General features: G+C 40.7%; 1 protein-coding gene across 2 annotated transcripts in view; it reads right to left on the bottom strand.

Annotated features, from left to right (window-relative positions):
• The window catches only part of LOC108548960 (endothelin-converting enzyme-like 1), a 193008-nt gene that overhangs the window by 74406 nt on the left and 106951 nt on the right, over positions 1–11651 (bottom strand). The window contains exon 7 of one of the 2 annotated variants that reach the window (XM_017902120.1): positions 7827–7922. The exons of the other annotated variant lie outside the window; for it this stretch is intronic. Coding sequence (XP_017757609.1) covers positions 7827–7922 — 96 coding nt within the window. The remainder of the gene's footprint in view (positions 1–7826; positions 7923–11651) is intronic. 2 annotated transcript variants of the gene reach the window in all.

Below are 11651 nucleotides of genomic sequence, written 5' to 3'. Positions count from 1 at the left end.
TACATAAATGAAGTAATCAGAATCTATTGAATTGCAATAGCCATTTCAATTCCTATGGGTTTATGATTAGAATTTTCAATTTTATTATTCCTACACTTAAAAAGAAAAACTCTTTCGGTACCAATGACACAAACATCGAGAACTGGAAAAACTGAGAAAATTCATATACACATATGCATCGTTCTAACATTGAACTGACCTTGATCACGACGTATGTAACTACGCCTACGACACAAACGCATAAATCGTCAATAGGATAATTTAGAAGAGCATTATATCACTGACGAGCACCCTACGTCAGTGGCCAGATCGGAAAGAAACGGCGAAGGATTTCAAACTAGTCTGCTGGATTCACTCTCGAAGTAACTTCTGACAGAACTTCTGAAACCCAGTCGCGCCCGTGCCGATAAACCGAAATAGAACGGATCGCTCTGTCTACCCGTTCCTCCTCGATTCCTTAGTTCTCCGTTCCACGCTAACTCCGTTCCAGCCGAAACAATTGCTACCCACGGTCAGGACAGATAACGGGCAAACTTTTCACACGCCACCTAACGATTCCGACGCAACGTTCCACTGAAAATCGCTTTCGCACCGCGACCCAACCTGGCTTCCACTTATCGCCAGAAAACCTGACGCCTAGTCTCGGATAGTCCCCGAAAGTGCACCTTGACTGTTCTAATTACCCATATCCATCGTTCTTGGAACAGTTCTCGAGCTGGAGATGTAATAACTTATGGGAGTTACGGGAATTTATTGAAGTTGTAGCGACTATCGTTCTCACCTTCGCCATTAGATGAATCCCAACTTCAAGGAGGTTAGAGGACAGTTTTCCCAATTCTTCTTCGAGTTTGACGGTGTTGCGGCCCTAGGACCGCAATGTCCCAAGTCAAGTGGAGGCTTGTTTTATGCCTCTATTGTAAGCATCCCTCGACTTGCACATACTCAGCGTCGTCTAACCCGCCGCTGGGATAGACCGTGACAAGGACCGATAAATTATCCTCTTAGACGACAGGCGCCAGAACCCAAATGTTTAAACAACCACCACCACCGAAAGACGCTGAAGTTAGCATACACCCCCAATATCATACCAACCAATGAGAAGACAGTCGATCCTTATAAAACTACCGACAAGGCATTCGCAAGAAGATTCTCAGTAAAACCTCCATCACGACCACATCAAGATTCTCTCTAAACTCCATCACGACCACAACATCAGCAATGGTATGAATGAGGAGGATGAACGGTTTAAATAAGGGTGCAAGGGTGCAAGGGCGCCGGCGAGGACAGTCCTTCACGGTCTTCAAGATAGCGTCTAACAAGTAAAAGTGGAGCGTACCCGTAGCGAGTCTTTAGTTCGTAGCCGATAATATAAGCATAAGTTTATTGTATTTTAAGAAGCAGTAAAGCAACGTTACTTTAGCCAATCCACACACCCCGATCCTACATATATATACAACTTCCCGTCTTTGCAATAGTATCCCCAGTGTCTGAGGCAAGGGCCTGCTAAGCAAGCCTTACCGATGAGTCCGCTAGCAGGCCCGGGACGAAACGCATCCTCCCTTCCTTTTCCTCACGTCGCTTGTAGCAACACCAACCACGGGGACACCTGCGACGAGCCAACTTCAAACTACGGTGGGGGTGGACCCCCACATGTCTATATGAAACTGATATCGTCCGCGTTTCGGTTTGCCTTTAATTAACCGTTTTAGTGCCAAGCGGCGCGATCGCGCTTCTTCTATTTTGTGTCCAAAAGTGCCAGCGCTCTGAGCTGCGAAGCTGACAATCAGCGCGCTCGGTTGGTGAACGCGGAATATGAGGAGCGCTATCGCGCCGCTCGGCATTTTTGGACACGGAATATGACAAGCGCTATCGCGCCGCTTGGCAAATATCGATTTGGAAACAATAATGACCCGTGGTACTCAAACGGTTAAAGAACCTCCTTTGTCTATCCGCGAATCATTGCCTCGTTTGAGATTCCAGTTATCACTGCTGCGTGCCCCTCTCACTCAAGCTGCCTTATCGGTAAACCGGAGTTCGCTTGCTCCTACGGTATGCTAATGAGAATTCGCTCTGCACACTCATGAACAATTAGACACGTGTATTTTACCCATGCTGAATGTGAAACGAAGAGAAATCTGGTACCATCCGGACAACGTATAATACTGGTTAATCATGAAAGATTTTACGAAATACAGACATATATCTCTTCCCACATGGCGATATTTTTTCCCAAACGTAATCTCGCGCTCGAGCAAAGCGAGATGGCAGACCAGTATCCCAGAGCAGGCAACCTAATTACGTTCCCGACGTTCCATCGATCACGGCAGGCCGCATACCGCGAATACTTCTGGATCAAATCGGCATCGCGATCATCGCGGTTAATATCGAGACTGAGATTTCGACAGGGTTGACAAGTGGGTCGAGTGTGCCTGACGTCTCGGGCCTTCTTTCCCGAGTGCTCGCATTCCAAATGGGAAATGAGGAAGTGAGAAAAATCTGCACCCACGGTTGGATCCTTACAGAATCCTCGACAACGAGGAATCTTCGAGCGATCGTCTTTCCATTTGTGGAGATAAATCTGAAGAAACCAACGAATATACAGGGACCATAGCCATTGCCTCTGCGATACATCTGCCAGTAGTCCAAGATCTTTGATACAGTCCTAATGAATCACTCGAACTGCCACTATAAGATAGCCATCTCCAGGACTCAACTGTATTAAAAATCCCTCCACCGGTCAAAACATTATTATAAATGCCCAAATACACCAAAAAATAAAGTAATGTAGCGACCAACGTTCTCATCCTCGTCAGTAGATGGATTCCTGCTTGAAGGAGGTTCGAAAACTTACTCGTAAAGTCCTCGGTGAATCCTCGACCTCCCTTAACACGTTAAGTGCCCAGCCTGTTTTGCTTTCTATTCCGTTCAGGCCCAGACTCGGCCGTCAAGTGGGCCACTAACGGTGGGCACAGTATTCGTAAAACTTGGAAATACTGTACCAATTGTTATAACAGGAATTCCGAAACATTAGGTCCAAAGATGGCAAAAAATTTAACACCAAAGGTTAGCACCTTGTGGTCCTAGTCTGGGCCGGACCCTGAGGACTAGCCGGGCCCAAACGGAAAATTTAGCACCGGTCTCTGGAGACCGGCATAGCACTTAACGTGATAAATAGAAGTTCCTATGCCACCGAAGTATCCTCGTCTAAGGCAGGGCCTACTAGGTAGCCTCACCGACGAGTTCACTAGCAGGCCCAGTTTTGTTCCGTTCAGGCCCAGACTCGGTCGTCAAGTGGGCCACTAACGGCGGGCGCAGTATTCGTAAAACTTGGAAATACTGTACCAATTGTTATAACAGGAATTCCGAAACATTGGGTCCAAAGATGGCGAAAAATTTAACACCAAAGGTTAGCACCTTTTGGTCCTAGTCTGGGCCGGACCCTGAGGACTAGCCGGGCCCAAACGGAAAATTTAGCACCGGTCTCTGGAGACCGGCATAGCACTTAACGTGATAAATAGAAGTTCCTATGCCACCTAAGTATCCTCGTCTAAGGCAGGGCCTACTATGTAGCCTTACCGACGAGTTCACTAGCAGGCCCAGGACGAAACGCTCATCCCTTCCATTTTCCTTCGTTCTTCTACCTGCTACCCTATCATAGCATACCATCAAAGGGGACACCAACAGTCAGCACCGCAGAAACAACGAATACTTCCATCATAGTGTAGAGATAGGGGGGTGCTAACACGAATAATGTACAACTATTTATTTATTATAAAATATAACATAGAACGCGCGGTGACGATAAAGACTACGAATATAATCTATCTATTAACTAAACTCTTATAACTACAACGACACAATTACCTAACAACACGTTTATACTTCGCAACACTAATACAACTAACACCTTTTCTCACACTCTCTCTCTGAACTCTCCTATACTACACGTACTACGACCGACTCCCCACTCTCTCTCTGCCCACTCACGCCCTTGCATCCCTATTTAAAACCATCCATTCTATCCTCTTTCATACCTATTCTCTCTTTCCAATCACACTTTCCCACGCACTCCTTGCAATCTTACCCTCAGCGGGTCACTCAGCCCAAACACTCAAACGCATTCCTAAAGCCACTCTTCCCTTTCATCCGATACATTCACAAACATCCCGTCCACACGATCCTAGCGCACGATCATTCATCCTTTCGCACGCACTCTAGATAACCCGCTCATCCTGCGATACCACAATAGTATACCCCCATGAGGGGGTAAGTCCCCTGTTAAGCCCTGGAATGTCGTCCCGGTATTTCGTTCGGCCCTTTGTTTAGAATAGACCGTGTGAAGGCTCTGAAAGTTCTCAAGTACCATTGATGAGGCCCTAGGACCGCAATGTCCCAAGTAGAAGGTTGTTTATATCCTTACTGTCAGCGCCCTTTGATTTCTTTAGCACCTAAGCCACCACTTAGGTAATCGGCAACAAACAACTATATATCACCCTTCAAGAAGACAAGCACGATTATCTAGATTGTTTAAACAACCACCACCACCGAAGGACGCTGAAGTTAACATACACCCCCAACATCACAGCAACCAATCAGCAGAGAGATCAGGATTATACAACCACCGAGAGAGTCAGTACCAGTCAGACAGTAAATAACATTCGAAGAGTTCAGAAGAGTTATCCGGAACTACTACATAAAATACAGTCCACTATAAACACAACGTTCCTCAAGAAATTTGGTTCGTCATTAACCGTCGCCAATTGTGGACGACCTATTGACGATATGCATCCCCACAGTAGTAATAGAAGTAAATAAAAATAACTAAAAATAGAGTAGTATTAATCTGAATTCCTCAAGAAATTTGGTTCGTCATTAACCGTCGCCAATTGTGGACGACCTATTGACGATATGCACCCCCACAGTAGTAATAGAAGTAAATAAAAATAACTAAAAATAGAGTAGTATTAATCTGAATCCTCGGAGTTTCGTATTACTAGTACCCTACTTAAGTACTATAACACAGCCATAATCCGAGTACCCTAACGCGTGGATATCGAGGAAGAGGAACATAATTTCAGACGAGTGTTGGCACAAGTCTGTAACGTTGATCCACACTCGTTTCACTTGAGACTTCGTCACGCCATTGACCGAACTCGAATATGTCGGTCTTTCCAACGCGACCATAATTTCTGCTCATCCATTACGCGGAACGGAGAGAAACCGCAAGACCGGTCGATCAGTCATCGCGGCGGAACGCTCGATGGCTGCAGCCACCCCCGCGAACTGAAACCCCGAACGTATTAATTGATATTCGAGCGAGGTTCGAAGCACGGGCCGCGGTGCTCGAAGACGAGAGCTCGAATCCGGGCAGCGAGAAATTAATAATAATAATTTCGATCGTATCGGAGTTAGTTTCGATACCGTCCTATCGACCGCGTTCCAATTTTAGAAGGGGATGCAATTATGCTGCACGGCCTGGCTAACGGTTTGCATTAAAGGGAACCGTGACGACGGTTGCGGCTGTTGGTTCGCGATTTTCGGCCTGAAATCCCTAGATCGCCTCGCCAACTGATTTACAAGTTTGAAGGTTGATGAAAGATGCATGCAGCCCTGGCAAAGACGAAAGGTGCTGAATTTAACCCTTTGCACTCGACGAGATTTTGGCTAAAGAAGAGCAGGAGTTCAGAGATCTTCTGCTATAAAGTTAACGATGTTTTTTGAGAAATAAATAAGAGGAAAGAAAGTTTTGAGTGTGTTTGATGCATCGAATATGGCGAAAATACAGTGACGTTTTATCGTGGTAGAATTTGAACTTGAAGAATAGAAGAAAGATGGAGGTTCAACCCTTCAGAAGGGTCTCGAGTATTCGAATGAATTAATTTTCGAATTAATTGATTTAAGATTGATTTATTATGTAAAGTTTCAGCTCCTTTATTTTTCGGGGTGTCTAAGGGTAAATGAAAAATTGAATTTTGGGAGCCACGTGAAACGAGATTTCTTAAATTGGAATGGAAGCAGGGACGTGAGAATACGATCACGATATCTAGGTATATTTCTTTTATAGATTTAAACTTTCAGGGATACGGAGAAAATAGGGATACCCAGATAGGAGCCATGAGCCAAAAGTGTTCGAGAAACTCTGGTATGTAATCTCGATTGAGTCGACAGGATTTGGCACAAGTATGAAAATCAGGATAGCTACACAATATGACGTCGTATAGAATGTTAAAACTTGACTTCCTTTTTATAACCTAAAAACCAACGATTCGTGGATTCAAGAAACAATAATTACTAGTTGAAAAGGTAGAAGCTCTTCGTAAATCATTTTTATGTATGAAGTTCTACTGTACCGTATACTTTTCAAAAATAATAAATGCAAATTCTCCCAAAAATTAAAAAGATTCATCTATCATTCCTATAATCTAAAAACGAAACCAAACTCGCCACAGATTAACATTTTATCGATTCCAGGAAACAATAACAAGACACAGAAAAGCCAAAAGCCATTCGCACATCACCCAGATTCAAGAACTGCTATTGTATCGTGTACCTTTCAAAAATAATGAATGCATATTTTCAAAGAAAATAAAAATCTTCGACTACCATTCCTATAATCTAAAAACGAAACCAAATCCTTCTCAGATTAATATTTCATAGATCAAGAAACAAAGGGATGAAGAAAAATCAGAAGCTACTCGCACATCACCTTATTATTATATTTGGACAATTATTGCATGGTATAACCTTTAAAAATAATAAGTGCAAATTTACAAAGAAATTAAAAAGATTCTTCTACCATTCCCAAAATCTAAAAACGAAACCAAATCCTCCACAGATTAAGATTTCATAGATCAAGAAACAAAAGGATGCAGAAAAATCAAAAGCCACTGGTACATCATATTTGGACAACTATTGCACGGTATATCTTTCAAAAATAATAAATGCAAATTCCTAAAGAAATTAAAAAGATTCTTCTACTATTCCCAAAATTTAAAAATGAAACCAAATTCTCCACAGATTAACATTTCATAGATCAAGAAACAAAAGGATGCAGAAAAATCAAAAGCCACTGGCACATCATACTTGGACAACTATTGCACGGTATACCTTTCAAAAATAATAACTGAAAATTCTCAAAGAGACTGAAAAGCTTCGACTACCATTCCTAAAATCTAAAAACGAAACTAAACCCTCCACAGATTAACATTTCATAGATCAAGAAACAAAAGGATGCAGAAAAATCAAAAGCCACTCGCGCATCACCTCCATATTTGAAGCACTATTGCACCATATAAATTTCAAAAATAATAACTAAAAATTCTCAAAGAGACTAAAAAGCTTCGATTACGATTCTATGATCCGAAAACTAACCCAAATCCTCCAAGACTGGTACAAATCGACGTCCCACCGACCGAAGAAACAATAAGACCTACGTTCGCCAGTAGTACAGCTGTACGACATCTCAGACGCCACGCGACGTGTCGTATTATGGAGTAATTCCGGAAAATCGCGACACGTAGACAAGTCCAAGATCGTTCAACGAGTTGTAATAACGTGATATATTATCATCCCATTACTCCACCCCGGAAATTCGAAAAGAAAGGGTAGCAAAATGGACGCTCTAGAACCCTCTTTCCCCCGAAATCCTCGCGGTTCGCTCTGAACCCTAGCCAGCGAACTTCTAGGGGAATTTTAGGGAATTCCCATCGAGTGAAACGCGTGGATATTTTATTCCACGAAATTTCGTGTCCTAGGCATGTTCATGGCTGACAAGCAGGGTATCGAAAGGAATTTTCTGGCCCGTCGAGATACAATTACTCACGTACCTTGATCATGGTGTAAGCTCGGCTTTCCTCGTGGACCGTCCTCTTTTGCTGCTTCTCCATCATCAAGTACGCCTTGGCCCATCGTAATCCTTCTTCCTGTGACACGACACAGTACGTTCAGCTAATCATCGACAATCTACGATCGTGGTTACTAAAGCTATCTTGGCTGGAGAATCGCGACAGAGAACTTTCGAGGACAAACGATCTTTCCTTCCTCTCGAGCTCTCATCCACGCTAGATTCCGTGCTAGGTGTTCCAAAGAAATCGAAGAGCAAGGCGAATCGCTGATGGAACGTTATGTTACGTTAAGAAGCGTGTAAGAAATGGAAACACCCAATTTTGAAATTCGTTAAATTTCCTTAAATTAAATCTATTCGTTAAATTAGTAAAATTCATTAACTCGGTGGAAAAATTGGTTCTTTCATGACGCAACCACTCTGAGGAAATGGCAAGATTTTTATATATACATATATACATTTAAGAAAATATTTTATCTAATTATCGTACAGGTTTGGTTATTTTAGAAATGTGCTACATCACGTGGTAGTATATTATACAATATGCTTCATAAGTATTTGACTACCTACAGTTTATTGAAAATATACGAAATATATTTGAAATAAAACACCCCCTTATAACTTTTATCACGATATTTCTTTCATACACTAATATGGTAAGATTTATATATAAATATATACATTCAAGAAAATATTCTACCTAATTATCGTATAGGTTTGGTTAGTTTAGAGATGTACTACGTTGCGTGGTATATTACACACTCTGCTTCATAAGAATTTGACCACCTACAGTTTATTGAAAATATACGAAATATATTTAAAATAAAACACCCCCTTACAACTTTTATCACGATATTTCTTTCATACACTAATATGGTAAGATTTGTATATAAATATATATATTCAAGAAAATATTCTACCTAATTATCGTATAGGTTTGGTTAGTTTAGAGATGTACTATGGTACGTGGTATTTTAGATTCATTATGTACACTATGCTTCATAAGTATTTCACAATCTACGCTCTATCGAAAATATACGAAATATATTTGAAATAAAGCATCCCCTTATAACTTTTGTCACGATATTTCTTTCATACACTTTTACGCTTATATAAAGCGTTTATAAACACGTCCCTTCGGTGTTATATTAGGTATAATATATTAATATATAATAATAATATATTGTTTTTCTTTTATATGTGAAATTTTATGTAAACGGACTACGGTGCGTTTATGAATAAACGAAATAAAATAAAATAATAATTAAGATAAAATATCACACACTAATATAAAGATAATAATTAATAATACAGAGAATATTCAACGACTGTTGTTACAAATAATAGGGAACTAAGGAAAGTTGAACGAAAACTGTACCTATATCCTATTCTTCAAAATCTACGTTCACTCGTTCCTTGATTTATATATACTTCGAATAATCTCTAGATTTATGCGATTTTTTAATTCTTTCTTCGAATAAAATTCCGAGTTTGAATGGAAGGCGCTGGCATGGATCTGAAATCTGTAATTCGCGCTTCGGGATTTATTAATTTCCAGGATGCTAATAAAAAAGCTCCTGCCTCTTTTAAATATTTATTCATCGCGATGGTCCCTTTTTACGCGACTTTTCCGCGTAAAGAAAATCGTATAGAACGAATAATCCATGTAAATCGAGGAAAGGATTTACTTCGATTCACTGCTTCAACATGGTAAAACGCTCGACCGTTACGAACCACTCGAAATACGATCTGCTCGATTTTTTGCCAACTAATCGGTTTCTTTCAAACCAATGGATATTTTTCAAACCATTCAGTTGCTGTTCTTCTTTTTTTTTTATTATTATTATTCAGTATTTTCGCGAATCATTCAATTTCTTGAACCGTTCATTCCCTTTTTGTTCTTTTAACCATTCGGGGTTGTTTTGGAACCGAACAATTTTGTTTGGACCGTTCATTTCCTTTTTGTTCTTTTAACCATTCGGGGTTGTTTTGGAAACAAACAAATTTGTTTAGACCGTCCAATTTAAAAAAAATTTGTTTATAAACATTCAATTTTTCTCGAATCATTCAGTTTTTTCCCTAATCGCCCAATTTTTTCCAATTCTTTCGAACCACTCACTCGGTTTGCTTCAAATCAATTCCAATCTTCCTCACACAACCACCCAATTTTGTTTAGACAGTTCAATTCTTTTTTTTTACAAACATTCAATTTTTTCCTAATCGTCCAATTTTCTCCAATGTCTTCCAGCCACTCAGTTTGCTTCAAACCAATTCCATCCTTCCTCACACAACCACCCAATTTTGTTTAAACAGTTCAATTCTTTTTTTATGTATATATTCAATTTTTCTCGAATCATTCAGTCCTTTCCTAATCATCCAATATTTTCCAATTTTTTCCAGCCACTCAGTTTCCTTCAAACCAATTCCATCCTTCCTCACACAACCACCCAATTTTGTTTAGACAGTTCAATTCTTTTTTTTTACAAACATTCAATTTTTCCCTAATCGTCCAATTCTCTTCAATTTTTTCCAGCCATTCAGTTTGCTTCAAACCAATTCCAATCTTCCTCACACCATTCCAACCTAACACAAACCAAGACCCAAGTGTTCTTTCTCATACACTCGCTTTCGAACAATAAAAATATCCTACACACGTAAACTTGAGAGAAACCATCGCGAAGCAGATGAAGAATAACCATAATCGACTTCGACAGTAGTGGAGGACTCCCATAACCCCGACGTCCTATAACAAAAGCCGAGTTCCCGCTTTCGTGGGGTGTCACCAGTTGGACCCCCGCGTGAGTTCGGCTCCGACTCGATCCAGGGATCGGGACGATTAATCGTCTGAGTTTATTCTCGCGGACGTGTATTAACGATGGCGGCACAAAGGAGTTTGTTTCTCCTAATCGGATAAGGACGAGCCGGGAGTGGTGTGCCTCGCGATATCAATTAATACGCGGGGCATCGATTTCGTTAATGATTCGTAACGGGATGATGCACGTCGGCCCCGGCGCGAGTGTTCCATTAATCACGCGGGTCGAGCCGGCGTAGATCGGTGACAGCGCAGGAAGTAGTTACTAACGAGGTGTTTTAACGCTGCCACTACGGTGCTAGTCAGGGTGACTGGTCTTGCAGGCCTTTTTTCCCCAGTTAGTGAAAAATAGCCGCGCGAATCGATGCTGATTTTTCAACGAGATACAGGTATTGTTACCATGTGCGGATAATTATACAGGGTGTCCAATTTGAAGTTACCCACTTAATTATTTTCGAAACTGTAATTCGTTTCGGGGAATGAAACTCAGCCTGTTTTATAATGGTCACGAATTTCTACTGGGTGGTCGTTGTTAGAACAGCTAACTGTAAACAAGATAATAGTATAGTAGGAAACGACAGTTGCGTAATTAGGCTTATTAGATGACACACGACATATGTGTAGAATTAGTGTGGCTATTGTTATTGTTCTAGAATGTTCTCTTCTAGGAGACAACAGCTCGTGCTAGCTATGCAAGTCAGTCGTGTAAGAGATACTAATGTAACAAGATTTGCTTTACAAATATCCCTTTGCACTCGACGATTTTTTGGCTACAGAAGAGTAGAAATTCGAAGATTCTCTGCTAAAAGACTGACGATACTTTTCTGAGCAGTAAATAAAGAATTGTATCATAATAGAATTGTAGAATTATTTCATTTCGATACCTCGCACACGGTTATATTACAATAAATTTGATATATTAATTAATATCGATCTTCCAAATTTTACAAAATGGTGACTGAAGCTCACCTCTCGAGTGTAAAGGAATATATATAT

This window comes from Eufriesea mexicana, unplaced genomic scaffold (genome assembly GCF_001483705.2).
Source record: "Eufriesea mexicana isolate 0111107269 unplaced genomic scaffold, ASM148370v2 scaffold1653, whole genome shotgun sequence".
Taxonomy (NCBI): domain Eukaryota; kingdom Metazoa; phylum Arthropoda; class Insecta; order Hymenoptera; family Apidae; genus Eufriesea; species Eufriesea mexicana.
Note: the sequence above shows the minus strand (reverse complement) of the source record. Positions and strands in the feature narration are given on the sequence as shown.